This window comes from Eucyclogobius newberryi, unplaced genomic scaffold (genome assembly GCF_026437365.1).
Source record: "Eucyclogobius newberryi isolate DKJ021-1_F unplaced genomic scaffold, fEucNew1.0.hap1 SCAF_20, whole genome shotgun sequence".
Lineage (NCBI taxonomy): Eukaryota > Metazoa > Chordata > Actinopteri > Gobiiformes > Gobiidae > Eucyclogobius > Eucyclogobius newberryi.
Window position 1 is genome coordinate 11,614,194 of NW_027315835.1, and position 23,784 is coordinate 11,637,977.

General features: G+C 40.2%; 3 protein-coding genes and 1 pseudogene across 3 annotated transcripts; 2 read left to right on the top strand and 2 right to left on the bottom strand.

Annotated features, from left to right (window-relative positions):
• Nucleotides 1–1,475: 1,475 nt before the first annotated feature.
• LOC140369222 (interferon a3-like) lies at nt 1,476–2,622 on the top strand (annotated as a pseudogene).
• A 2,055-nt stretch (nt 2,623–4,677) lies between these two features.
• On the bottom strand, nt 4,678–5,599 carry LOC140369223 (interferon a3-like). The gene is made up of 5 exons (XM_072456496.1): nt 5,477–5,599; nt 5,301–5,393; nt 5,058–5,207; nt 4,884–4,970; nt 4,678–4,761 (listed from the first exon to the last, which is right to left on the bottom strand). The coding sequence occupies exons 1-5, from the start codon at nt 5,597–5,599 to the stop codon at nt 4,678–4,680; spliced, it is 537 nt and encodes a 178-aa protein (XP_072312597.1).
• Nucleotides 5,600–7,986: 2,387 nt separating this feature from the next.
• Nucleotides 7,987–8,887, bottom strand: LOC140369431 (interferon a3-like). Its single transcript, XM_072456779.1, has 5 exons — nt 8,765–8,887; nt 8,589–8,681; nt 8,347–8,496; nt 8,173–8,259; nt 7,987–8,076 (listed from the first exon to the last, which is right to left on the bottom strand). Exons 1-5 carry the CDS (start codon nt 8,885–8,887, stop codon nt 7,987–7,989), a joined length of 543 nt encoding a protein of 180 aa, XP_072312880.1.
• A 2,151-nt stretch (nt 8,888–11,038) lies between these two features.
• plekhm1 (pleckstrin homology domain containing, family M (with RUN domain) member 1) lies at nt 11,039–22,861 on the top strand. The gene is made up of 12 exons (XM_072456950.1): nt 11,039–11,132; nt 12,466–12,548; nt 14,048–14,286; nt 15,419–16,066; nt 17,486–17,981; nt 18,301–18,463; nt 18,894–19,841; nt 19,919–20,064; nt 20,219–20,412; nt 21,141–21,204; nt 21,287–21,444; nt 21,525–22,861. The coding sequence occupies exons 2-12, from the start codon at nt 12,495–12,497 to the stop codon at nt 21,631–21,633; spliced, it is 3,219 nt and encodes a 1,072-aa protein (XP_072313051.1). The 5' UTR covers nt 11,039–11,132; nt 12,466–12,494; the 3' UTR covers nt 21,634–22,861.
• Nucleotides 22,862–23,784: the final 923 nt, after the last annotated feature.

Below are 23,784 nucleotides of genomic sequence, written 5' to 3' on the forward strand. Positions count from 1 at the left end.
TTGAGGAGTCGGGAGGGGGACACTGTCCCCTCTTGAGGAGTCGGGGGACACTGTCTCCTCTTGAGGAGTCGGGAGGGGGACACTGTCTCCTCTTGAGGAGTCGGGAGGGGGACACGGTCTCCTCTTGAGGAGTCGGGAGGGGAACACTGTGAAGAGGGTCTGTTCGGTGAAGCGGAGGTATCATTTATTTAAACCCAATGAGAAAAACTATCTTTGTACACTGTTAAAACAAAATACAGATTAAACAAACAAATACAGAATATCCAAAGAAAATACCAATAAACGTTCAATAAAATTAACAAATACATAAAAACACACACATGTGCTGTGGATAGTTCCAAACCGGTGCTTTAAAAAAATTTAATTTAAATAGTATCTATGTTTTGTCACTGAGAAAAGTTGCTGAGTGTGGATAGTTCTTCTTCTTATGTTATGTGCTCATGCTGATATTTGGTATACAAAGTCATAACATGGTTAAATATCTATTAATTTAATTTACACTGTACCTTAACGATGACACTAGAATATAGTATTGTAAACACAGATTCAATAATTATAAAATGTAGCTTCAGAAGTTCTGCTGGAACTTTCAATCATTTCTTTTATGACAAAGCTCGTCCATGATCTCTGAATCAGTTAAAATGTCTTACATTTTATTCCAATTAAAATAGGCCACACTTGAAATATTTAATGCATACTATTGAAATATCACTTAGAATGATCCAACAGGCCGTGTTTGAAACGCAGTTCTCACAGTTATTTTGATCCATCACCGCGTGTGGACAACAAGCGAAATGTCACCCTGCGTTTTCTACTTCAGAGGAACCAGCCACAGCGTCGGCCTTGACGCACACAACCACTTTCATTTTCAACTCAGCAACAATTGGAGGCAACTCGCAACAATTTCTCATCCAACAGTTTTTATTTAATTTTTTTAAACAAATTTGACTTGCCTACCAGACATATTATGCATTTGCCATTCACAAAAGCTCAATTTGATTAGCACTTCTAGTTAGTTATTCAGTTAATTCGTCAGTAAAAGTTAGTTAAAATAATAATAATAATAATAATAATAATAATAATAATAAGCACAACTTTGATGAACCACGAGTTGCAAAAGCTTTAGATTAAAACAATTAAAGAATATATTACGCCCCTGTTATTTAGCTCCACGTTCAAATCTTCAATGAGATGTGAAATTAAATAACAAATTAATTAGTCTGAATTATGAAGAAAATAAACTAAAACTATCTGCAATTATCCAAACAATTAACCTGGAACATGTTTCATCCATTGTGTATGATTTGGTCAGTTTTCATCAGAAGTCCAATGTGAAATGCTGAGGTTTTGGACGCATGAGAAAAGTGGAAAGTGAAATACACGGTCTCCATAAATTGAGCCGCTCGTTCAGTGACAGTCACACAACAAATATTGAATCCTATTAATCCTATAGCAATATCTCATCAAGCACAATGATGATGTTCAGGATGCTACTCGTCTGCGCTTTGGTCGGGACCGGCTCTGCACTCAGCTGCAGGTGGATGGAGCACTAGTACGAGGAGTACAGAGACAACTCCCTGGATCTTCTCAACGCGATGGTGAGTCAGTCCCCAACATGGCACGTGTATCTATGTATCTAATATGTTTGTGTAAATACTTAAGCACTTATGTGTCATTTATTCTCCAGGGGAACAACTCCATTAACGCCATTAACTCCACTGAAGACGCTGATCTTGAGGATGCTCTTGCCTTCCCGAATGAGCTCTATAACCTTGCATCTAAAGCCAGAGTAAGTATAGCCGACAGCCTAAATGTAATTCAGTTTAGTTTAGTAGTTTATTTATCAAGTACAATGCTGAGCTACAGGAAACATGCGTGAGCAGGTTATACCAAGTTGCTCATTTCCACCTGCATGTCTCTGGACAGGCTGAGCTAAAAATGGCGTTGCCAAGAAAATAAAATAATACAAGACGCACAAAAAATACTATCAATATACACATTTCGAGTATATTATGCATCCAGTCATTCCTCTAGTAAAAACAGTCCCACTCCAATTAAGACTCTTGTAACTTGTAGCTCACACATGTGCTGTAATGTGGGTTGTTTGCATTTCAGACAGAGGAGACTCTCAGATTCATGGCACAGCTTTTGGATGAGATTGTGTCCGTGTTTGAGGAGGACCAGACCTCTGCGTCCTGGCAGGAGAGCGCAGCGGAAGATTTTCTCAACGTCATCACGCAGCAGGCGGACGGACTCCGATCGTGCGTAAGTGGATCCTCTCCTTCAACATTTAGTCACACCAATATTATACATGTGTTATTTTGTCTATATGTTCCACTGAAATAACTTTATAAAATCTTGTGTTCAGGTTGCGAGCCAAAGCCAAAGAAAAAACAAGAAGTTGAGCTTGTACTTCAGGAGAATGTCAAATCTACTGGAGCAAACGGTACGACAATTTAAACGAAAGACTTTGAAGAAACAAATTTCCCGTTTTTCATGAGTTTTATGTTTCCACCTCTTTGTCTCCAGGGCCATGACATTGAAACCTGGGAATGGATCCGCAAAGAAGTCAAAATGCATCTCCAAAGGGCCGATCTGCTGCTCCCCGCAAAAACCAACTAAAGCCCCTGATGTTTTATTTATTCTTATTTATTCCTGTATTTATTAATTTATTGAAACTGCTGATGAATCTACCAAACTTGCTCTGTATGGTTTCTCTGTGAATCAGCTCAAATGTGACAAATGTGTGATAATTAGAATGCAGAGGTAATTGAAATGAACTCCATTAGTCACGTCAGTCACACATTGTAGAAGACACACCCGTTTTAAGCTCGCTGCAGGAAGATGTTTGGGGCGTTTCCCTTCTGCTGTGGTCGGGACTGGCTCCGCCCTGAGCTGCTCATGGGTGGAGCACAAATAAGAAGAGTTCAGAGACAGATTTGATGATTTCAATGTTCTAGGAACATGGACAGACAAAAGCTCTGTAAGATAAGGAGGAGCCAGACCATTCATGCGTTTAAAAACCCCAGTGCAAAGAGGCCAGCACAGGAGAAATGTGATCATATTTTCTGGTGCCCTGTGAGCAAACGAGCAGCCGCATTCTGGACTGTGCTGGCCTCTTTGCACTGGCTCCTGTCAGCTTCAGGAACGATTTCAAGATATTACCCCCCACGAGTCCGAAGGTTCGCTAGTCCAAAGGTTTTAAAGGTTCACTGGTCCGAAGGTTCGCTAATCCGAAGGTTCACTGGTCCGAAAGGTCCTCATAGGGCTAAAGTGAAGGTGCATAAACGGCATCGGGATGTGGTCAGTCTGTAAAATGCGCACGAAGCAAGAAGACACGCACTAGGGCTCGTCACAACATTTGGTGTACCAGCTGCTCACAGGTGCAAGTTGTACTGTGTATATAAAATAACAAGGGAACATATCGAATCCTCCGCTCTATGCCCTCATTTGATCATAAGTATAGATCCGATCACCGTAGGATTGGTAGTCAAAAAGGATATTCAGCTCGCCAAGACGGGAGTGTCAACAGAGCCGCGGCGCGCGGCCGAAACTGCTGGGCTATTTGAGTTAATTCATTCATTAATAATACAATAAGGAGCTCAGGCTATGCACAGAAACAAGTCGGTTATGGAAAATACGTGAGTTTAATCATAAAAAGTGCATCAACACTGGAAAAGTCTTAAAAGCCAGTGTATAGGCAAAGGGAGGCGAGAAGAGCCCGCTGCACGGACACACACCTTCGGACCAGTGAACCTTCGGACTCGTGGTCAGCCACCGATATTATTGATGGTTATTAAATGCATGAATGGACTGGCTCCTCCTTATCTTTCAAAGTTTTTGTCTGTCCATGTTCCTAGACCATTGAAACCATCAAATCTGATGACTTTAGATGTTCAGAGGTCACATTTAAAAACAAAAGGGGACTGTGCTTTTGCAGTGGTGGGTCCCAAACTCTGGAATAGTTTTCCTCCGGACATTAGCACAGCCCAATCTCTGAATATTTTCAAATCTTTGTGAAAAACCTTTTTCCACAAGATTTTTTATTTATAGCATTACTTTACCTTGTTTTTACATGTTTTGTATTTTGTATATAGCCTTTGTACAGCACTTTGGGCCATTGTGGTGTTTTTGAATGTGCTTTATAAATAACACTTTACTTACATTCCTACTTGCTTACTTACACTCATTTTAAATCGTCAATACAACACAAACTTGTTAAAATTTTACAAAAGTATGTTCCATTTTATTAGATTTAAAGGTGCAAAAAATACAGTACATCATAGTAAAATGTGCAATACAGAATTTCACATCATTTCCATTTCTAGTAGTCTTCATAAATAATAATACAAAAATAAATAGATAATATAATATAACTTAAATAAATATATAAATATGAGGTCAGTAGTACAGTTTTAAATAAATAGATAAATAAACTACATTGAATAAATTAAGTCACGTCATTTCCATTTCTAATAATCTTCATAAATAATAATAATACAAAAATAAATATATGATCAAATGAAACTTAAATAAATATATAAATATGAGGTCAGTAGCTCTGTAGACACTCCCTTTAAATAAATAGATACATAAACTACATTAACTACATTAAACACATTAAAAACATTAAATACATTAAAAATATTCTAAATATGATATTGATGTCTTGGTGGTTTAAGACGTAGCCAGGATGTGCACTCTGTGGAGGTGCAGTTGGATTTCTTCCCGGACCAGTTCCCAGGCATCAGCGCTGTGTCCCTAAGGAAACAAGAATTTTACACCATCAGTTATCAACATTCAACATTCAACAACAACAACAACAACAACAACAACAACAACAACAACAACAACAACAACCTTGTAGAATATAAATAACTGACCATGTGCTCCAGGACGTGCCGTGAAAGTCTCTTAAAATACAGGCTCATCTTCCTTTGATTCTTCAAGTGGTGTTTATGCTTCCCAACCTGACCAGAACAGAGTGGTAAATGTCAATTAAGAACACATTTAGAGGATTATTATTTGAAGTGGAGACATTTGGAGCTGATACTTACACAAGAACGCACAGCATCTGCCTGCTGCGAAATGATGTTCAGAAAGTCCTCCGCTGAGCTCGCGCTCCAGGACGCGTGTGTCTGGTCCTGCTCAAACAGGGCATCAATCTCACCCAAGACGTGTGCCACAAATCTGAGCCGCTCTACCCGCTAAAACACAAAGTAAAAAGTATTTTTTAAAATCTGAATATTCATGATTTAGTGGTTGATTTGTGCAGAAAGTTACGCTAAATCTCTACTTACTGACTCCTCGGACGCGTGTTTGTACAACTCATTTGGGAAGGCCGCAGCATCATCCAGCTCAAATTCATCGGTGGAGTTTTTGGAGTGTTTTTTCTTGATTAAAAATAACATATATTAGTTCTAAACAAATAAAAGGCTACTATAGTGAATGAGTGTGCGCAATGTCTTAAACTTACCATTGTTTTCAGCAGAGCCAATGAGGCTTTGCTGTATATTTGAAAGTCCTTGTCCATCCATTTGCAGGTCAGTGACGAGCCTGCAGTGAAAAGGACGCACACCAAAAGGATCTTGTTCAGCATTTTGTTCAGTAGTGATGGCTGTGAACCAAACGTCTTGATCGATGCGCTCAGATATTAATCCACAGTTTTGTTATATTCAGATGTATCCTTGGGCTGATTGTGTCTGTCATGACTACAGCCTGGAGACTTTACTTTATACCTAAGGCCACTTTCGTTTTCCTGATTGTTTCAAAGTGCACAACTTTCCCTAAACCAGCTACAACATTACATTGCATCAGCAACAATAAAGTCTAGACATAATAAATTACAATCAAAACGTTTAAATATCTTTATATATTTTCCTTAAACAGGCCCAATGTGAGATAGAAACTCAACAAAATAAATAAAACACCGAAATAGCCTAAAAAACAATGTTAAAACCAACTATAATCATCATCCATTTAATGTTGTTTATCTTATTGAATGTATATCACCCTATGTAGTAGAACTTATTCATACGTAATAAGCGTAAGGCAGTTAATTAGAAAATGATTTTTAAATGTTTACTTACCTAGTTTACACTAACTTTCACGTTTGTTATGTCACTTGTTGCAGTTTATAGGTTAATTGCTTTTGGATTTCTCACCCTCGGGGACGCCCCTGCACGTGTCTTACCTGTGTTAGAAAATGAAACTAGATTACGTCACTGTCAATTGTAACAGGCTCAACATTCCTGAGCTTCACCTGAGATTTACATTGAAGATATTCTGACTCATGACATTGATGCTTTTTTATTGACACTGTGAATGCAGAACCAAACATTTAGTTCAACTGAAGGCCTATGTAATCTAAACCTTTCTCCCAAACAAAGTATAAAAGTTAAACCTTAACTGGCTCAATTGTGATGTCTAGTGTTGAACACGTGTATTGCATCATGTTAGTTGCCTGACCAGCCATTCCCAACACGTTACGCGTTCCAACAGAATGTGGGCGGGGCTGGCGGGTCAGGCAATCATGTCAGTGTAAAGATAGATCCAAGGTATAAAGTGACTCTGAAATCCTCTTCTTTCTTTTTCTATTCAATTAGACCCTCATAGTTCAGACATGGCAAAACTTAGTTGTGGAGTTCCACAGGGTTCCATTTTTGGCCCTTTACTGTTTTCTCTGTACACGTTGCCCCTGGGGTAATTTTTTAAAAGACACAACAGTTCTTTTCATTGTTTTGCAGATGATATACAGGTTTTCCTGCCCTTAAAACCAAGCCCAGATAGTGCCAAAACCCTGTTAAGCTGCCTCAAGGAGGATAGAGAATGGATGGGTCTCAACTTTTTGAAGTTAAATGATTCAAAGACAGAAATTGTGGTATTCGGAGATCTAGTTAATGCTAAATCTTGTCTGGGGCCGCTGAGTTCCTTCTGCCACCTGTCTGCCAGAAATGTGGATGTTGTTTTCGATGGCTCTTTTAAGTTTGACCATGCAGCAAATCAGCCAAGTTGTTGGATCTGCCTTAATCAACTGCACTTGCTCGGAAAGGTGAAACAATATCTCCACTGCACTGACCTGGAACGTGTTATTCATGCTTTTATAACCTGCCATTTAGACCACTGTAACTCCCTGTAATCCGGGTTAGACCAGGCCTCCATCCACCGCCTGCAGTTTGTCCAGAATGCGGCTGCTCGTTTGCTCACAGGGCACCAGAAAATATGATCACATTTCTCCTGTGCTGGCCTCATTGCACTGGGGTTTTCAAATGCATGAATGGACTGGCTCCTCCTTATCTTTCAGAGCTTTTGTCTGTCCATGTTCCTAGAACATTGAAATCATCAAATCTGATGACTTTAGATGTTCAGAGGTCACATTTAAAAACAAAAGGGGACTGTGCTTTTGCAGTGGTGGGTCCCAGACTCTGGAATAGTTTTCCTCCGGACATCCCTGAATATTTTCAAATCTTGTGAAAAACCTTTTTCTTTACACAGGCTTTTTATAGCATTACTTTACCTTGTTTTTACATGTTTTGTATTTTGTATATAGCCTTTGTACAGCACTTTGGGCAATTGTGGTGTTTTTAAATGTGCTTTATAAATAACACTTTACTTACATTCCTACTTACTTGCTTACACTCATTTTAAATCGTCAATACAACACAAACTTGTTAAAATTTTACAAAAGTATGTTCCATTTTATTAGATTTAAAGGTGCAAAAAATACAGTACATCATAGTAAAATGTGCAATAAAGAATGTCACATAATTTCCATTTCTAGTAGTCTTCATAAATAATAATACAAAAATAAATAGATAATATAATATAAATTAAATAAATATATAAATATGAGGCCAGTAGTACAGTTTTAAATAAATAGATAAATAAACTACATTAACTACATTAAACACATTAAATACTTTAACTACATTAAAAACATTAAAAACATTAAAAACATTAAAAACATTCAAACAAAATTAAAACATTCTAAATATGATATTGAGCCAGGATGTGCACTCTGTGGAGGTGCAGTCGGATTTCTTTCCGGACCAGTTCCCAGGCATCAGCGCTGTGTCCCTAAGGAAACAAGAATTTTACACAATCAGTTATCATCAACAACAACAACAACAACAACAACAACAACAACAACCTTGTAGAATATAAATAACTGACCATGTGCTCCAGGACGTGCCGTGAAAGTCTCTTAAAATACATGCTCATCTTCCTTTGATTCTTCAAGTGGTGTTTATGCTTCCCAACCTGACCAGAACAGAGTGGTAAATGTCAATTAAGAACACATTTAGAGGATTATTATTTGAAGTGGAGACATTTGGAGCTGATACTTACACAAGAACGCACAGCATCTGCCTGCTGCGAAATGATGTTCAGAAAGTCCTCCGCTGAGCTCGTGCTCCAGGACGCGTGTGTCTGGTCCTGCTCAAACAGGGCATCAATCTCACCCAAGACGTGTGCCACAAATCTGAGCCGCTCTACCCGCTAAAACACAAAGTAAAAAGTATTTTTTTAATCTGAATATTCATGATTTAGTGGTTGATTAGTGCAAAAAGTTACGCTAAATCTCTACTTACTGACTCCTCGGACGCGTGTTTGTACAACTCATTTGGGAAGGCCGCAGCATCATCCAGCTCAAATTCATCGGTGGGTTTTTTGGAGTGGTTTTTCTTGATTAAAAACAACATTTATTAGTTCTAAACAAATAAAAGGCTACTATAGTGAATGAGTGTGCGCAATGTCTTAAACTTACCATTGTTTTCAGCAGAGCCAATGAGGCTTTGCTGTATATTTGAAAGTCCTTGTCCATCCATTTGCAGGTCAGTGACGAGCCTGCAGTGAAAAGGACGCACACCAAAAGGATCTTGTTCAGCATTTTGTTCAGTAGTGAAGGCTGTGAACCAAACGTCTTGATCAGATATTAATCCACTGTTTTGTTATATTCAGATGTATCCTCGGGCTGATTGTGTCTGTCATGACTACAACCTGAGGCCAATTTCGTTTTCCTAATTGTTTCAAAGTGCACAACTTTCCCTAAACCAGCTACAACATTACATTGCATCAGCAACAATAAAGTCTAGACATAATAAATTACAATCAAACGTTTAAATATCTTAATGTATTTTCCTTAATCAGGCCTAATGTGAGAAAGAAACTCAACAAAATAAATAAAACACTGAAATAGCCTATACATCATATGCTATTCTGGTTATATATATTTATAACTAGAATAGCATTATGATGGTATTATAAAGACTATTATAGTGCAGCAGGCGTGTTTTGACAACGATAATCATCATCCATTTAATGTTGTTTATCTTATTGAATGTATATCACTCTATGTAGTAGAACTTATTCATACGTAATAAGCGTAAGGCAGCTAATTAGAAAATTATTTTTAAATGTTTACTTACCTAGTTTACACTAACTTTCCCGTTTGTTTCGTCACTTGTTGCAGTTTATAGGTTAATTGCTTTTGGATTTCTCACCCTCGGGGACGCCCCTGCACGTGTCTTACCTGTGTTAGAAAATTAAACTAGATTACGTCACTGTCAATTGTAACAGGCTCAACATTCCTGAGCTTCACCTGAGATTTACATTGAAGATATTCTGACTCCTGTTGTTGCTTTTTTTAGTGACACTGTGAATGTAGAATCAAACATTTAGTTCAACTGAAGGCTTATGTAATCTAATCTTTTCTCCCAAACAAAGTATAAAAGTTAAACTTTAACTGGCTCAATTGTGACGTCTAGTGTTAAACGCGTGTATTGCATCATGTTACAATAAAGTGACTCTGAAATCTTGTTTTTTTGCTCTTCGACAAAAAATCCAAAGCACAGCAATTGGACCATATGAAACAATATTTCAATGAAGAGAGAAGAAGATGAGTTTATTTAAAGGCTTTATATGAAACATTGCACTGCACTGGAATGCAATGTTTCATATTGTATTTTCTAGTATTTATTTCTGTAAAGTATAATAGAGTTTTTCATGGGCAACTAGGAAGTCAGGTTGGGACAGTTTAAAGAACATGATGTCCTCACACGGTGGAGCAAAAACATCAACATGCCGGTGGAGCGCTGATGCGTTCATTTAAAACGGTGCAATAAGTTTTTACAAAGTGAAACCAACGATTTTACACAAAAAAATGTATCCATGTCAATACAACACGAAATTCATACCAAATGGTTGTAATGAATGTTATTTATGTATTTATTATGTCAATAAATGAAATGTGAATAGTTGATTATGGCTGTTATGTTAACTCATTGTTCAAAATAGCCCTGTTGTACCCAATACTTAGTGGATATGTGTGTTTATCAGGTCATTTATGTTAATAATAGGTTAAATAACACAAACTTTATCGCTCCATCTGCATGTGTCCTGCATAGATCCATGATGTGTCCTGCATAGATCCATGATGATTCCTGCATAGATCCATGATGTGTCCTGCATAGATCCATGATGTGTCCTGCATAGATCCATGATGATTCCTGCATAGATCCATGATGATTCCTGCATAGATCCATGATGTGTCCTGCATAGATCCATGATGTGTCCTGCATAGATCCATGATGTGTCCTGCATAGATCCATGATGTGTCCTGCATAGATCCATGGTAGAAATGCACCTAACGTTGTTTGCCACAAGCCAAAAAAAACCCAAGAAGAAGAAGTAGATCCATGGTGTTTCCTGCATAGATCCATGGTGTTTCCTCATGTGTTTCCTGCATAGATCCATGGTGTTTCCTGCATAGATCCATGGTGTTTCCTCATGTGTTTCCTGCATAGATCCATGGTGTTTCCTCATGTGTTTCCTGCATAGATCCATGGTGTTTCCTGCATAGATCCATGATGTGTCCTGAGATGTTCTCGTATTTCCGTGAACCGTGAAGGCGTCACGTGCGCACCTTCCCACAATGCACTTCAGCTTGTCACCCTCAGGACACCGCTCAGTCACGGCTGAGCGTAAAGAAGACCAAGACCGACACGTTTTTTGCGTTCGTTTGGGATTTTTAACTCCTGACACGGTGGAGCAAACGTGTCCGCACCCGTGACACTTTAACGGCGTCATTTTTTTGCACATAATTCCATCCATGGCAAGATAGTCAACCCTTTTCGGTAAGGCGGCTAGCGCTAAAGCTAATCACACACAGTCAAGGCTGGGCTTCTTTTCATTTTCTTTCGTGTTATGTAAGGCTTTATTTCTTCCTGTAACATGTTGATCCTGTATATATATTAACACCGTGTTTTGTCGGTCTTGTATTTGGTATAGAAGGATTACTTCATCGATGTGTTGTTGTCTTTTGTAGTAGCTTTTACTCTCGACTTGACTGTGTCCGAAGACGCAGAGCTTTAGTCTTTAGAAAGGTCACATTTTAGAAGGAATTGGCTGTTTTTGTGTGTGATCTCTGTCCTGCCACATGTAAAACTATTACTTAAGGGACACAACATATTACATAGAGGCTGACAGATGGTAAATAGTTGTAAAAATTAATGGTAAATCAGCGTTTTCCCTTTTATAGAGGAGACTACGGTGGCTTCCCAGAGTCAAACAAGCTGAAAAATACATCTTTATTAAAATAAACATATTTTTTGTTTGTTGTGTTGCCATAAACATATTTAATTGGCTGTAATTTTTAAATTTTTAATCAGTCTTTTTTTATTTAGTAGTGACAATAAGTGTCATATTTAGGCAACTTCAAAATTTGTATTCAATAAGCCCTTTTTATTGTATTATTATGAGGTTTTATTTATCTTTATCTTTTTATCATTGTCGCTCTTTGTGGCACTTGTATTAAATCGGAATGAACAGAATTGAACATGGTATGTAATCACGTACTATCAATACTTCTTTAAGGGGAAGTCTGAGCTACTTCCCTCTGCATTCTCTTAAATATGGAAATCACATGACGCTGCTGAGCGCTGTTATTCATTGCTACCATGAAATTGCGGATATTTCACAGAGCAGTCTTGCAAAAAGGGCTCCCATTTGTAGTTGTCTGTCTGAGGGAAGGAAGGGCAAAAATAGGACGACATCACATGCTTTTCGCTCCCTGCGCCAGTCTGGAGACACTACGTTGTACTTTGTAAGTTTATTGTCTTAGTGTTTTGCAAGAGAAATCTGCTAAAACTAGAGTAACAACCAACAAAGTAAAAATACCACTTCTAGTTAGTTATAGGGCGATAATACTGTGGATGTTGTTATTTGAAGTCATGTAAAATGTAACTATCGGTCATACTGTGCATAGTTTTAACACATTTCTGTTGAATCAACGTACTATTGTCTAAATATCAATTGTTAATATTGCCTGCCCACCTCTACTTACAGTCTATAGTTGAAGAATGTCTCTGTTAATTTTATTTTTCAGCTTGTTTTTTGTCATTAGGGGGTAAAACATTTGACCAAACTTTAAAAACTGGTGCGATCTGGCTCTGATCTCTGGATCTTCAGGTGTGCCATGCGGGAGTGAGTGACATGCCATGTTAGCCACGCAGATGCCAGAGACGCTGCCCGACGCTAAAGATGTTAAACAGGTAAAACAACTGTTCATTTACCGGTAGAGTTAATTTGTTTTTGCTTTCCGGTCTTTCATGAATTGACTCGAAACCTTATATGGCTGACTAATGACACCATTGTATTCCTAGTTCTCTTAAATCTGGCTTTGAGATGTATTAAGGCTGCAACTAACAAGTCAGCAGTGCATGTTTTGATTACTATTATTTCTATTATGTATTGATTTTTAACCAAATAAACTTTGAAATGACTGAAAGCTTTTAGTTAGAGAAATGTACAGATATTGTGTATTATTAATGAAAACATTTCTCATTGTATTTTGACATTTGTATTTAATTATGCCTGTCTGTGTTATAAAAAGGTATTTTTGTATGCATTATTTTGGAGTCTCTATAGTCCAGAGAACAATTACAACGATCAAATTACGACTATGACTATTTTTTATAGTCTCAATTAGTCCATTCATTGTTGCAGACTTAAATCTATGCACAGCTTCTAAAACTGAAATCATTTGTGACCTGTGTTTTTTTTCTGTCTATAATTAATACGTGAAAATTAGGATTACAATATGCAATAGTTCACCTAAATATGACTTATTCAAGTCAATTAAATAGGCTGCATTCGGTTGCACCAAAAATATGTCTTGAGTTCACACTTATTGACGATGTGGCGTGCGATTGTGTCCGTTGCTTTATTCCAAAAGTTAAACCTGAGCGTTTTTTTTAAAAGTAACAACCTCAGCAGGCTCTTTCTGGCGTCACAAGTCAGGGATTTCATAAGTGTGCTTTACTGGCGCTGCTTAGTCGGGTAAGTCAAGGAAACTATGTGTACAATGAGTCCACCCTGTCAGATGACACCAGGTGCTCTGCCCCGTTAGGTAATCCTCTGTATAGGATCTGTTTAATACATGTTTTGTAACCAACAGCCATACGGCAACCCAAATATCAGCTCACTTCTGCATATGTTACAACTCCTGATAAAACTGTGAATGTTTTCTCATGATGTATTGATTTTTCGTTTTTAAAAGTTCTAATCAGTTTGCTAATGGGATAAGAATAATCTCATCTACCCAGGCAGCAGGGATAACGTTTTTGATTATTGATTGGTTTAAAAGCACATGTTTTGCTTGTATGTTAATGCCAAAAAATAACGAGATCAGAATGGAAACTTAAGCCTGCATCATGCTATTTTACGTGTATTTTTATTATATCAGCAAAACTAATGGGAATATATGGCAAGAATTTGAATTTGTTGAAGAAAAAAAAGTCCATATTGATAATAACATCGAAATGTAAAATTAAAGTCTACATTATTATAAGTTTATTAAATTTGTCATTGTTTTGTGCTCACATTTAGTCAGGTTAGTTCTAGTTTAGTTCTGGTGTGATAAAGTAAATTATTTGCAGACCAAGGGAACATGCTCACATTATTCTAGTTATTGTGTTCTAGTAAAAATGTCTAATTTTCCACAGATCACATTCTGTAACTCTCTTTTTAATTTCCTCAACTTCTGCTCTAGATTAAAGATCGGCTGGTCCAGTCGCTCAAGGCCCTTCAGAAACGATACGTGACGTCCGATACGGAGGTCACCAGCGAAGATGGCGACGCGAACCTCCTCTGCTCTGCTCTGGAGGCCGTCTTCATCCACGGCATCAGGAGCAAGTTCATCCGCCCTGAAAATGGAACCAGGGCCTGGAAAAAGGAGAAGGGACTTCCTCAACCTGCCTTCTGGAGCCTCCTGAAAACAGTAACACACGGGTACGTTCCAGACAAAGTTATGTGCAAGGAGGATTGTCAAAAAGAATGATTCCCAAATACTTAATAATAACTAACCTAAAATGTTTGAGAATGTAGTAGAAAGTAGTATTATTTTGTGTTTATAATTACAGTCAGGCAATTTTTTGTTTGATGCTTTGATATTGATTTAATATGAATTACATTTTAAATTGAATAATATTGGAACGCCAAGTTGTATTGTTTTTTTTTTTTGTCTTCTTTCCGTGTTTGATTGATAATTATTAGGTTTAAGTCGATAACAAACCATACAGTATGACCACATCTCAAGTTGGAAGCTCTAAATTTAACAAACTAGCTCTAGCTTTTTCTTCTAATATCTTCAGCTCTTTTTATAGTTTTGTTGCGCTACAGACTGGGAACAGTTCACAGCTCTTTGTCAGCTCACTCAAATCCATCTGTTTTCTCATTTTTTTCTTGTTTGTAGCACGTCAACAAGGTTAAATGTTCACCCTAACAGTTTTTAATATGTATTTTTTACTCTGGTCTTGTCCTGTCTGCTTGTTTTTCCGTCTGTTTTTGTGTTTTTTGGCTACCATAATGTCATGGAATCAGACAATACACCGATGCTATTCCTTAATGCATCGAGAACACAATTCAACTTAGAATATGAAACGACACAGAAATATCAGACATTTGTATGGCAAGCTTGGGAGAACACGCCGGGACTGATCACGCAGGCTGTTGTACGCAGCCTGCGTGATCCTCCTGCGTCTCACCCCGTTTTTTCTCATGCTGGTTGGTTTTATTAGATATTCTGGAATAGGCGGGTCACATTTCTCATTGGTCAGCTTCACATCAAGGCACTTGTTTTACAGCTGGTATTTTTCCTAGAGATCAAGCCTTGGGTAAACATTACCCAAACTCCTCTGGGCTGTCACACCCCCCTGGGGCAACATTCTTTACGACACCTTCACAAACAAACGCTGTCGCACACCCATTTTTCTCTGAGACTAATGATGCAGATAATATATCACTATTATGCAGATAAAATACATCACAGAAATATAATCATATATTCACATTTTATCACACATAATCCTCTATTCAACTATTAACCAGTAAATACTAATCGTGATGCTTTCCTTTTCCCCAGTGACGTGATTACTGAACTGGAGAAGCTCAAATTCGTGACAACGGAGGTGGGCCGTTGTCGCGCGTGGCTGCGGCTGGCTCTGAACCACGGCTTGCTGGAGTGCTATCTGGTCTCGCTGTTCAGAGAAGAGTCCAAACTGCAGGCCCACTATCAGCCGAGCGCCCTCCTCCTCAACCCGGAGGAGAGAGAGGTGCTCCTCAGCTACCTCCAGGGCCTCTCCTCCCTCACGTTCGACCTCTCCTACAAGTCGGCCGTCCTGAAAGAGTGGACCACAACTCCTTTAGCTTTAGCCGGACTCTGCCTCATGTCCCATGTCGACGCGCTCGAAGTCAACGGAGACGCCGCGGCGAAGACCAACGGCGGCGGTGAAAGTTGGGATTCGGGCTCGCAAACGTCCAGCTCTTCGGACGTGCTGGATGTGCAAAAGGAGTGTCCGGTTTTACGCGCGGGGCAGGGGGATAACGGCCGAGCGGATCTCACATCCTCCAATCTGAGTCTGGACACCACCGGCTCCTCCCACCTGTCGTCCAGCCTGAGCTCGGACAGTATGCTGCAGGGTCAGGAGTTCAGAAGTCCTGCGGCCGAACAGTCCTCCGCAAGTGACCTCGACGTGTATGTCACGGTCTGCTCCAAAAGGCCAGCAAACGAGTACGTGGTTAAAGTCTTACCGTATTTTCCGGACTATAAGTCGCACCTTTTTTCATAGTTATGGCCCAGGTGCGACTTATACTTATATTTATACTTCTATACTTATACTCCGGAGCGACTTATATGTGATATTATTTGTTATTTTCACACTTGCAACAGCATTTCATACTCCAGTGGAACTTTATTGATGTTTTTTTCTTCTCTATTATGCATTTTTTGGCTGGTGCAACTTATAGTCCGGAAAATACGGTAATTGTGTTTGAATAAGGCAACCATTAGTCAGATTAGTCGACTACTGAAATAATCATCGCAGCCCTTGTTTTTATTGTTTAATTGTTGTATTAGTCCATTCAATTGTGGCATCATGTCTGAGCTTGAAATTGTGTGAAACATAATGCAATGAAGTGGCACACAAATTGGAAGTTTGACATTTTGTCCTTCAACTGAGCCAGTTGCCGGAATATCTGTATTGATTGATTGACGGTTAAATTTTAAAGAAAAAGCTGCAAGTTTATAATGACAAAATCTGCAGCTAAATCTGTTTTTCCTGCCGCCATCTCGTTTAAGCATTACATGAGGGTTTTTGTCAGTGATCATTTTAAATCCAATCGCAAAGTCAGGGCCATTGGGGATTATACAGTATTTGCAGCGGTTTCGGTTCACAAATTCATCCATGCAACTTTGTGCATTGGTATTGCTAATCGAAAATGTGCAATAATTGTCTTTGTTGCTTTTAATGGCGGTTGGCAGCCAGCTGAAAAGGTGCAGTTACCGCCCCCTACTGTTGTTGTACATCTTCAAAGTATGTTTTAAGCTATATCGTAAAGAGAGAGAACGAAAGAGAGAGTGAAAGGGAGAGAGCGAAAGAAGAGAGAACGGAAGAGGGAGAGCGAAAGAGAAGAGGGAGAGCGAAAGAGAAGAGGGAGAGCGAAAGAGAAGAGGGAGAGCGAAAGAGAAGAGGGAGAGCGAAAGAGAAGAGGGAGAGCGAAAGAGAAGATGGAGAGCGAAAGAGACGGAGAGAGACAGAGAAACACAGAGAGGGAGGGACCTAGTGTCTTTGTCATTTGCCCCACATAGAGCCTTTTGTATTGTGTTGTATTGTGTTTACTCGGAGGCAGATCTGTAGTTTAACATATCATATTCTGATATATAATAGTCTCCATTTTTTATGTGTAATAGAAGTGGCTGGTCAGGTTTGCAACAGTTGGTAACAAAATGAATGCTAATTTTGTGTTCTGTGATCAAGCAAAGGACTTATTTAAACTCTGAAACGTGAAAATAATTACACTAGTATGAAATTGTTGCTTATTACCATCAGTATCTCTCTCCTTTAAAGATACCCGCAATCTTATTCGAAATTACCTTTTGAGCAATTAAACGTTCTAATTCACCTCTCCCGTCTTTGTCTTGTCCCTGTAGTTCGTCTAAAACCCACGAGTGCGTCAGCCAGGACTCCATGCGTGAGGACTCCTTTGTCTCCAGCACGGGTCCGGACCAGCTCTCCGAAAACGCCGCGTTCAGCAGCTCCGACAGCGAGACGCAAGACGCTCCAATCCTAAACGAGAGGAACCAGGAGAGGAACCAGGAGAGGAACCAGGAGAGGAACCAGGAGAGGAACCAGGAGAGGAACCAGGAGAGGAACCAGGAGAGGAACCAGGAAACTACCATCACCCAACCTGCCTCTGTATCCCCTGAGCTCACGCTGTATAACAAGATTGAAAAGAAGTCTGAACACAATTTGGGGCCGGACTCACCTGTAGAAGTAAAATCCAGCGATGAGTCGATGGAGCCTTTCCCACAAAAAGAAGAGCGTTTAGACACAAGAAAAGACTCTTCTGGAGATAAATCTGAGCCGAAGCAAGAAGTGAGACGCTCGTCAAGTGTCCTCAGCAGACAGCACTCGGAATCACTCTCGGTAAGTAGCACTCTTTATGGGATGCACCAAGTCAGGAAGAGCAGAGTTTAAGACTTTTACAATCAAAATTAATAAAATGAGAAGGTGGCAAAATAAATCGCTTTCACATCAGCACCAGTGGTTTTGTGGAGACTCGCTTTATTTTGAAAGCAGTTTTGTCTTTTTGTGCAAACTGAAGTAAAAGACACCTAAGCTACATGACCTAAAAGCACAAACAAAAAGGAAGTTCTTGTGCTATTTGTCTTGCCACACCTATTTTTATGTATTTCATCGAGCCATTAAAACAAAAATGAGGAAGTGTCTGCTTCTAACCCTGCAGCATTCTAGCTCGTGGATCTCAGATGATGATATCTACAAACCGACGCTGGAGGAAGTCACAGATCTGGACCAAGACGAGCCTTCGGTCTCGAACCCTCACACCCCGGAACCCAGCGCCCCCCAGTCCCCGCCCCCTCACAGCGTCGTACACCGCAGAAAAACTGGTAACCACTGTCCACTTTAACTAAACAATCTGTCCTTGAACCAACTCATTCATTTAATTTATGTATCCTGCCACAATTTCACTTCAACATCATTACAATTGCTAATTAATACAGTCTTTATTTAATAATCATGGTGGTATGCACAAGTTTCCCCGGTGCAAACTATCTTTTTTTCAAGCATATCTGTGTTTTGAGATTATGTGGTACATATACATGTTATGTGAGTCATTATTGTAGTGTTTTTCTCAATTGCGAAAAGGGGAATGTCACTCACTGTACTCTTGTTGCATTATATGGTTTGGAAAGTTTCTCGTGTCATTCATAAAACGCTTGTCGTAGCCACTGTTTACACGTAAACCCCTGTTCATTGTCGTTTGTGTTTAGAAAGTAGAAAGAAAGTATGCACACTCATCTGTCACTGTCTTGTCAGGACTTTCCAATCCTTTCCGCGGGCTGCTGAAGCTCGGGCACCTGGAGCGGCGCAACGCCATGGGAATCTGGCGCTACTACTACTGCGAGCTCTCCCCGTTCGAGTTCAGGCTTTACCAGAACGCGGAGGAGCGCGCCTGTGCCGAGAACTGCTCCCTGGTGCGCTGCGAAGACGCCCGCCTCTCCTCCCTGGACGGGCGCTTCGAGATCTCGTTTTCGGGGAGGAGACTGTACCTGAGAGCCGCCGATCGTGGAGAGGCAGAGGACTGGCTGGACCGCATCCAGGAGGCGGTGTACAAGTGCAGACCGACGCCCCATGTGGAGGAGCCCTGGGAGGTGCTACAGTCCCCTCCAGGGGCCTCGATGCCCCCCAGTCCAGACCTGGGCAGATCCTCCTCGGACTCGAGCATCAGTGAGGGGCAGGAAGCTCTCGCTCCTAAAGTCTTAGACTGGACGCGCTCCTGTGACGTGGAGTGCGACGCCATCAAAGAGTCGGTGTTGTACTGCTCCAGTGACCCGGGCGCACAGCAATGGTCTCCTCTGATTTTCTCTCTGTCTCTGGAGGCGCTGAAAGGATTTAAGCTGCAGGAGAGGAAGCTCGTCCGGATGAACCACCCCATTCAGGACATTAGAGACGTCGTCCCAGACGTGTCTATGGGAGGAGCGGAGTTCTTCAAAATCCTGACGGTGAAGGAGACGCTCCGATTGCGAGCGGAGAGTCCCAAAGAGGCGCGCTCCTGGAGGGACCTGATCCGCAAAGCCTTGGACTCGTACTTGGAGAGCGGCGAGGACGAGGCCACGGAAGAGCCCATCGTCGCGCCGTCGGAGATCAACGGAAACATCCAAAGACTGGTGCAGCACAGACTCAAGGAAGACGGCGCGCTCTTGACTCACCTGTGCACCGTCCCGGCGGAGAAGGGCCTCGACTCTCAGAGCTTCAAATGTGCAGGTACTTTGCGTTTTCCGAGACTCCCGGAACGTCCAGGAGCCGCCGCGCTTGAAACCTCGTCTCTTGTCGTGTTTCAGGATGTCCGCGGCAGATCGGCCCGTCGCGCTGCAGAGCCCGGCTGTGCGAGTTCACGGGACTGTACTACTGCGACTCCTGCCACGTCGGGGACACGGCCATCATACCCTCTCGCATGGTGCACAACTGGGACCTGGTGGAGAGAGAGGCGAGTTTTGACACACTTTTGAACCCTTTCCGATGACATCACGACGTTCAATAATCCTGTTGAGGGACATCACATTGTACAATTCGAAAACAACCTATTTAAATCCATGTAATGTGTGAAACTATATACCGACCTCATTTACTTCCTCGTGCAGGTGTCCAAGAAGGTGCTAAGGCTGCTGGCGGAGGTGCAACACGAGCCTCTTCTGAACCTGGATCAGTTGAACCCGGATCTGGTGAACCACTCCGAGTCCATGGGCCAAATACACAAACTCCGACACAAACTTCGACTCTTGGGAGATTACCTGCTCACCTGTCGCAGCAACGCGTGGAAGAAACTACAAGCCAGGTTTGTCCGGATGAACGAGTGAATTGTCTCTGTCGATTTTTGTAGTTTCTATTGTTTTTCTCACCATCTAAAAGGAGAAATAATGAACCAGGAAATGGAAACACCTGTATTGCATTTTATTCCTATGGGTCAGCTTCCTGTTAGTGATGTAACTAAATACAGATCTCGTGGTGCAATAGTTTTTGTGGGAGGTTAACAGACTTATAGATGTGTAAATGTTTCCTTTTGATCCCTTGCTAAGCCTTTGATCCAAATGATTACTGTGATATCCTAAATAATTACCATTTTAAAGTGCTTAATAACAGTGATTTCTTCATGCTTTCTGCACTGAAATACACCAAAGGATCATTGTACATCTTGTTCCCTCTGTTTTTTTTCAATCGATGCTGCGGCAAAACAATGCATTTAAGTGAAGGAGTTTGCAATGCGATATATTGTGAGACTTTTGATGATCCGATATCACGATATTTATTTTTCAGTTATTGTTTCATTCATACTCCGAAAGTGTGGCCATTTAAAGATTGCGTATTCTGTTTTAATCCCCCCCTTTATTTACAAATACAAATCTGTAACAGTAATGATAACGACAAGAAAGCAACAGACAAAACAGACATTAGACAATATTTGACACGTTTTGAATTGTTAATTGCTACGGCGAATATTCATTTTTCATCACTCTGAAAGCCATGGATAAGAGACATTTTACAAGTCTGTGTTAATTCCTCTAGGATGGGCAAACGGACGTACCTTTTGGAGTCCAGTCAGCTCTACAGTATCGTAGATCTACGACAGGTAACCTTCAAAAACATTCAACATATTGTACTGTAACTTGTTGCCAAAACTAACGAGCTATATTCCACGTGTTCCGTTGCAGATTGCAGAGGACCAGTACCACGTGTACTTGATCACATTGGTTCAGCTCGCGTCCAACCACGTTTTCCAGTGCGACCTGTGCACTCAGCGAGGTTTCATTTGCCAAACGTGTCACTCCAATGAAATCCTCTTTCCTTTCCAGTTAGACAGCACCGCTCGGTACGTCAGCCCGCAAATTCACCGAACGATGTGTAGGTTCTTTTATTGTCGATATTAACTTTAACTTTCCTTCAAACCAGGTGTACAGACTGCAAATCTGTGTTCCATCTCTCCTGTAAATCTCCCAGCGATCCATGTCCGCGATGTTTGCGAATTAGAAAATACCAAGAAAGGGACATGAGGGACTGAGCGGCCTGCAGTACTGCGCATGCGCCACTAGAGGGTCACATGATCCAACCTCAAGTGCAATTATGAGATTAATTTGTGTAATGTAGGAAATGGTGCATTAATGGAGAGTTTAATCCAAAGCCTTCTTAGCAGCTGTGATGCCAGCAAAACACAGCCTAATGTTACTGATACCTCTGCCTTCAGTTCAGCCTCAGCATCAAATGAAGGCTTTTTGTCAAGAACCTAACAGTTTTGTTGACATTGTGTTTGTTTTGAATGAAATTATTCACAGGGAAGTGATTCTGTGCGTATACACTGATTAAGCACAACATTATGACATTGACTAATACTGTTAACTCACCTTTCTTTAGTAAATTTGATGTATTGGCAGCAAGTGCAACAGAAAAATGGTCATCAGAACCCAGTGTGCTCACTCTGCTGTGTTCAGTGCCAAACAAGGTCAAATCCCTAGGACATTTGTTAAAAGGAGACATTTTTAAGCATTTATAGATGAATTAACAGTTTTTTTTTTAAAATTTAGATTAATTCATACATCATTGAGCAATCCTGCATTGTCCTGCTTTTCGAGACTTGAGTGCTCAGAAAGTTTGTTTTCACCTACCCGCTATCCCCGCCCATTTCTCTGTGCTTGCGATTCTAAATAATTCAGACTCCGGGTCAAACATGTAGGGTTCAGAAATGTCACGAAGACCTCATTACACGGAAGAGGCGCGTCTCAGTTCTGCAGCGTTGAACAGGAAGTCAATGGAGCCGTTTCTGTTCATTTTAGATCAATATTGTGGTTTACTATGAAGAAGTTGCCAAAACTGTTTTAAAGTCATAATGTTGTGCTTGATCGGTGTATGTCTCATTAAACCGAATGGTGATAAAGGCACTGTCTATTTTACAGTTTGACCGTGCCTTCTTTGTTCTGAGCTTTAATTTAGTTTTTGTAACCAATGTTGTCATGGAAGTTTAACATGAAATAAATTCTGATTGATTACAGGTATATACACTCAAAAATCAAGATTTGAGAATATAATTTAAAATAAGATGATGGAAATCATTGATGCTGCTTATCTATATATTTTGTATTTTAATAAGTACAAATTATAAATCAAAACATACTAAGGAAGATATTGAGATTTTATTTTGCTAATTTGCACATAGCGATGACTGTTAAAAAGGTAATCTCAACTAAACCAGTTTTGTACTACATTTGGTCACATGGTATGCATTTTCTATTAATGTTTGAGTGATGGCATTTTCATTTGAATGGAATACACAAAGAATCTGTTTGCCAGTTGTGGCAACCTGTGGCTACACTGCAAAGCTGTTGAAGTTTAGTTTTAAATGTATTTTTATGTGTAAAAATAAAATAAATATTGATTCGAAGGACTTTTGTCAATCTCTGATTATTATTAAGTCACACACTGAATCAACCCGGGACCCCACTGCAAAAGGTATGATGGATGGAGTATTGCAAGTTTCATAATACTTAAGCTTATTGTGTGACTTGACATTGTTTTCGATACAAAATGAAGTAAATACAGTTTCATTATGTATAAACTATACTTTGAAATCGTCTTGAGACACCCCAGTTTATTTTTTATTGTAATTTATTTGAATGACATAGCAGTGGTTCATACAGTGTGGGGGCAAAGCTCGTAATCATGAGACGAGGGACGCTTTTCAGGTCTCTCCTCAGATCTGGACCAGGGCATCAGCATCACCGAGCTCCTGGACCGTGTTACCAGGGACAACACAACCATAAGGGCCCATGACATCACAAAGGTTTTTTTTTTTTTTATTGAGGTGAGAAGACAAGGGACCTGATGTAAAACTGATGTCTACAGTAGATGCACAACGACAACAACTCCAGAAAGCATAATTACAGTGGGTGGATGCCGGCCGCCGTGGAGGACTGGGAAGGAGGAAGAAGAAGAAGAAGAGGGGTGAGAGGACGTGGAGAAGACAAAACACCAAAGAAGAGGAAGATGGGGAGGAGGAAGAAGAAGAGTATCTCATGTGCTCGGAACTCATGTGCTTTGACCTCGTGGGCTTTGAACTGAAGAATAAAGTCTAAAGAATTAAATCTGAACTAAGGTCTAAGGAATACAGTCTGGCGGTAATGTAACACTGGCGGTAATGCAACACTTGGATGCCAACCGC

Excerpts from the sequence above, each read along its gene's own strand:
- LOC140369223 (XM_072456496.1), bottom strand. The coding sequence starts at position 5,599 with ATGCTGAACAAGATCCTTTTGGTGTGCGTCCTTTTCACTGCAGGCTCG. Across the intron at positions 5,394-5,476 it reads TGGCTCTGCTGAAAACAATG|AAAAAACACTCCAAAAACTC; the intron begins GTAAGTTTAAGA and ends TTTTTAATCAAG. Across the intron at positions 4,971-5,057 it reads CAGATGCTGTGCGTTCTTGT|GTTGGGAAGCATAAACACCA; the intron begins GTAAGTATCAGC and ends TGTTCTGGTCAG.
- plekhm1 (XM_072456950.1), top strand. The coding sequence starts at position 12,495 with ATGTTAGCCACGCAGATGCCAGAGACGCTGCCCGACGCTAAAGATGTT. Across the intron at positions 12,549-14,047 it reads ACGCTAAAGATGTTAAACAG|ATTAAAGATCGGCTGGTCCA; the intron begins GTAAAACAACTG and ends CTTCTGCTCTAG. Across the intron at positions 20,065-20,218 it reads GGGACCTGGTGGAGAGAGAG|GTGTCCAAGAAGGTGCTAAG; the intron begins GCGAGTTTTGAC and ends TTCCTCGTGCAG.
- LOC140369431 (XM_072456779.1), bottom strand. The coding sequence starts at position 8,887 with ATGCTGAACAAGATCCTTTTGGTGTGCGTCCTTTTCACTGCAGGCTCG. Across the intron at positions 8,260-8,346 it reads CAGATGCTGTGCGTTCTTGT|GTTGGGAAGCATAAACACCA; the intron begins GTAAGTATCAGC and ends TGTTCTGGTCAG. Across the intron at positions 8,077-8,172 it reads GGCACGTCCTGGAGCACATG|GGACACAGCGCTGATGCCTG; the intron begins GTCAGTTATTTA and ends TTGTTTCCTTAG.